Below are 5,000 nucleotides of genomic sequence, written 5' to 3'. Positions count from 1 at the left end.
CAAAGCTACCAGCTTCTCCTCCCTCACCGGTAAGAGAACCCACCGGCAAGGGCTAAATTGCGGTTATACTAACGTGGCTCAATTCGGGGGGACGGGGGGGGTGCGGTTTGTGAAATGCGTTTGCTAAATAAGTTCACTGACTTTTTAGAACAAATTAGGGCGTGTAAAACTAAGTTTGTCCGTTACTCCAAACAAACTCCTGCTCGTGGTTTGCTCTTGGATGGCTTCTTCTCTGGTTATGTTCTCTTGAGTCTTCTGGCGCATATCTTTGAGTATTTCCGACTGCTCCTTGAGAAGGTCAAACATTTTCTGTATCCTGAAAAAAGTACAAAAATTTGACTTATGAGTCGTTCAAGAGAGGGAGGGGGGGGCTTAATAGAGGATTAACGTTAAGTTGCATACATAACTTCGCTGATTTTGCACACTTTCATCGGGTTTAGAATAGAACAAATACAGACGGAACAGGAATTTTTTCAGTAAAAGAAAAGAATTTCAATAGCTTGTCGTGGCTTGTCACTCGTCAATTAGTTCATCCACTCAAATACTGAATGGGTTTGTTTGTATTGTTTTGGTCATTCGTGCAATTGATACGATTCTCAGACAATGCAAAAAGTAAAGTAGCTAAAGTACTAGTTAATGGCGTATAGTGGAACAATAAATTCCTTATTGAAGGTGTAAAATATAATGCGTGCGAACATTTTGCTCGTTTCTCGGTTAAACCATTCTAAAAGGTCTTTATACAATTTTTGTGGTCAAACCGTGGGCAGACCGAGACCGAGGTGCCTAAAAAGGTTTGATTATCACAGGGTTCGTGCTGGATTTTAGGAGTATTCAAAGAGTTTTCAATAACCAGAAATTGAGTTTTCAAGTAGTGTTTGTAAGAAGATTTCTATGCCATAAATCGTGTTTTCAGTGTTTTCTTTGCTTAAGAAGTCTACCTTGATATTCTTTCCCACATCCTTCACGTTAAGTGCACGCTCAGATATTTTAATTTTTGCATTTAATCTTTCTCCAATAGTCAATGAACGTCTCTTTTAATTAACTTAGCATGATGCAATCGCAACAATTTTCACCCAAGAAAACATTCTTGAAGTTTTCAAGCAGTTTTACCACAAAAAGTCCTTTTTTTTCATTTTTCAAGGGCTTTTCAAGCGCCCTTGAAGTCCAAAATTAAGTTCCAGGGCTTTTCAAGGACTTCACGGAGTAGCACGAACCCTGTTATCAACAGTGACGGAAGCCAATATCGTCAAAATTTGGTTAACCTGCGATCAAACGTTTTTTTCCTTAGAGAGGGCTCTTAAGGAAATAACGCCTGATCACAACATTTGGTTGCTCAGTATGACACTGTTTTCTCAATCTGGGTTATTTTAATTGTTTATCATATGCCAATTGCAGATCATTCAATCCACTAGCTAAACACCCCTCGTAAGCGGAAATTGGCCAAATGGGAACTAATTTGTCAAATGAGCAATGGGATTTTTTCCGAGTATCACCGAATCACCATCGTTAAATAAATGTCTTCACACAAGGCTTTCCGCTAGTGGAAAATTGTCTTATGTCTTCAATCTTCAGATATATATATCAGTACCTTTAGAAACTGAAATTTACGGTTCAAATTGATGTTGAAACCGGTGGCGATTTGACGGTCTTAGATGAGTCAAATACTGAGATCGTTTTGAACACTTACTTAATATCTTGTTGCTGTATTCGTGTCAAGGCATTCGCCATTTCGGGTGTTATCTCTTCAAGTGCTCCCTCATCTTCCACCATGGGTTTATCAAAGCGAACGAAGCTGTCTACGATCTAAGGCAGAAAAAGAGCTAATTACTGTCGGACGTCTTCGGTGGCTCGTCGGTTCGGTAGTCAAATAATTTAAAAACAAATATTACCTGAGTGGCTCGGTGGTTCACTGGACTCAACTGACGAGCCGCAGAGCCACTAGAAGATATACCCTACTAGTCCTTAATTAAACATTAGGCGGGATCATAAATGGGACGTAGGAAGGCTTTAAAGTATGCCCACGTTCTACTTTTATTATGCAAAGTCAAAATTTACTCTCCAAGACGCGTTCGACGTAATTTATCACCAGGTAATTTCATCATTTTGGAAATGGCAGCTACTTTATTATTTATTTGCGTCACAATTTTTCACTGATTTTGGGGCTCATTTCCTTACACTACTGTTTATTTGCGTTACACTATACCACAAAAATGCTCCCGTATCACATTTCAACACACGTATGCAAATTTGTTAAGCTGGAAAATTACACAACATGATATTAAAGTTCACAAAGGCTGGAAATATCTCGGCAAAATCCTTTTCCAGCGAAAAATTAATCGAAACAAACAACATATTTACTATTAGAGGCAAAAATACCTTCCTATTTCAATTGCGTGCGTGCAAACAAGAGACAGTTCACATCAAAACCCTTTTCAACTCGGAACGCTGACCGTAAATAATGAAGCACAAAAGCGACAACAACTTTCATTCAAATACTTCTTCACTGTCACATTTCCAAATATTTTACACCTTTGCAGAATTGAGTACAAAATACCGGTAAATGTAAATTGTCAGACAACTAAGATGCGACTTGAGTAAACATTGTGATGCATTCTTGTAGGCGTTCGATTCCTTCAATGTTAATTTGTTAAATCATAGTTCGTAACTATGGTTAAATCCATAAAAAAATTGCTAGTTGATTTCCGTGTTTTATATAATACCAAGTTAGTAAAATATTTGAAACAAAACTCACTTGATATTCAAAGGCGAAAAATGAAATTGTTGTCGAAGACCATTACTCGTCTCTTAAAATCCAGATATTTATTTTTCAGCGCTGTCTTGCTCATCCAATTGACGATCCATTCTTGAGCTCCATGAGGGTATATTTTGTTTAAAGATCCACTAAAACGCCATTCACGTCAATGACTTATTAGTGAAATTTTCAATTGTTATACCGAAAGACTGTGCACAGTTGAGAACTGGTAAATACAAATCTGACGAATAGCGAGACAACTGAGATAACAGATCCACTGTATGGATTCCTTCTCTGTCTTTGTTGAACCCATACTGAGTTACCAGAGAACTTTTCATTTGGTTTGAGTGTTGTACAAAACACCACACTTAGCAAAATTTTAGGAAGACAGCTCACTTTGATTACGGCTCGACGGGCGACAGATTGTTGTCGAAGTCCATTACTCGTCGCTTCTAACATTCGACCACCTGTCTTGTTCAGTATCCAATTCGCTTGCCATTATTGATCTTCATAAGGGTACATTTTGTTCAAAGATCCACTAAAACGCCATTCGCGTTACATGACTTTCGACGCCATTGCCGGTTAAGTTAATCGTTCTACTGTGTCCACCAGAGAAATCTGCGCATTTCCCACTACCCTCTCGATCCTACGAAAATACGCGTAGAAGGCTCTATTCACAAAGACACCACTTAGCAGGGGAGTGACGGGCTCGAGGAATAATTGTTAAATACTCCTCGAACGCGTACAGTATGGTGTCCTTGGTCCGCGACCTTTCCGAACATAATGTTATATTTCCTCGTTAAGTAAAGTACCACCAAAATCAAATGTGTCCAATAATTTCTTGATTGTTCTTCTTTCACATGACAAAATTTCGGCTTGCCTGCAATCGGTGATTGTGCGAAATTCAAGTTTGTTGACAGGTGTGTTAATTTGTCTTTCTAGAAAGTCTCTTTTGCGGCTCCTTTAACTTACATGGTCATGTTTACTTGGCTTGTGTAAAGATAAAACGCGGAAAAAAACGGATAAAAACGCGGAACACGTGTCTTTTTGCAGAACAGATTTACAGATAAACTAATTTCTGCGGTTGGAAACGAATTTGCTGCAGAGTTTAAACTTTTGTTTTCTCGACTCTTGAAAAATATCAACAATATTCGTATAGGGATCCTTGGTCCGCGACTTATACTACTTATGACCCCAGAGAACTCAAAGCAGATTCTATACTCACAATGACATCGAATACGTTCGTACAGAAATTGCCAGGATTCACAGGGTTTTTAATATATATTTTTTTTTTTGGGGGGGGGGGGGGGGGGCGGGGGGGGGGGGGTTGGCTGCTCACATGATTCGCGGACTAAGGACCAAATTCGCGGACAAAGGGCTCGCGATTATGTTCGCCTTTTTTCAAATTACAAGAGAAATATTTCAGTTTGGAGCTTGCTAATTTAATATTATCGCAAGAAACGAAAAAGCTATATTCATGGAAAATTTCAGTTCATGGCGTTTTGATTCAGGTAAGATATTGAAGATTATCCTTTTTTCTTGCGGACCACGGACACCATACTGTACTTGAGAAGATCAACACACCATTTAGAATCTCTGTACGGTGGCCAATTTACGTTATCAACTCCGTTGATGAAACCAAATTTTTGTACACCATAATATAAGGCCTCAAGAAAGTCTCAAGTTGACTTGAGTTTCTGCTGCACTTATGGCCCACTTGGGCTCCAGTATAAACTCGCGTATTGACTTTTACTTCTGAGCCACGGAACCACTTTAGTGATACACCTAAAAATAATGCCCTAGAATAATGCCATTTTAGTATTCTTTTGTTTCCATGCAAATTGGCCCTTATGGCCTCGCTTTCAAACGTAAAATTCAAAAGAATATTTAACCTGGAACGAGGCCATAAGGGCCAATTTGCATGGAAACAAAAGAATACTAAAATGGCGGCCATTTTGGAAAAAGGTGTATACTGCTTCTCCCTGTAATCTGTAGTTGCTCCCAGGTGCAACAATAAACACTTTATGACTGGTCCCGAGGGAAACAGTTCATTTTGTTTCCCGATGTTTCCCCGTGGCGCAGTCGAGGGAAACAAAATGAACTGTTTCCTGAGGGACCAGTTATTAAGTGTTTATTATTATATGGCTAGTGTTTCTGGCCGATATAACTCTTGCTCTGATTGGCTAAGAGCAGCTAAGCGCTAGGGCATTATTCTAGGGCATTATAAAGTTGTTGGCGTTCATTCCCA

The 5,000-nt window shown here is 39.1% G+C and overlaps 1 protein-coding gene across 1 annotated transcript in view; it reads right to left on the bottom strand.

Moving 5' to 3' along the window:
• The window catches only part of LOC138022958 (transient receptor potential cation channel subfamily A member 1-like), a 41,281-nt gene that overhangs the window by 226 nt on the left and 36,055 nt on the right, over nt 1-5,000 (bottom strand). The window contains exons 30-31 of the mRNA XM_068869981.1: nt 1,688-1,803; nt 1-316 (exon numbers count right to left, since the gene is read on the bottom strand). The exon at nt 1-316 is cut by the window's left edge and continues 226 nt beyond it. Of these exons, the coding sequence (XP_068726082.1) occupies nt 145-316; nt 1,688-1,803 (288 nt within the window). The 3' untranslated portion in view covers nt 1-144. The remainder of the gene's footprint in view (nt 317-1,687; nt 1,804-5,000) is intronic.

The sequence above is a fragment of the Montipora capricornis genome, chromosome 11 (assembly GCF_036669925.1).
Source record: "Montipora capricornis isolate CH-2021 chromosome 11, ASM3666992v2, whole genome shotgun sequence".
Lineage (NCBI taxonomy): Eukaryota > Metazoa > Cnidaria > Anthozoa > Scleractinia > Acroporidae > Montipora > Montipora capricornis.
This window is presented reverse-complemented; position numbering and strand designations above follow the sequence as displayed.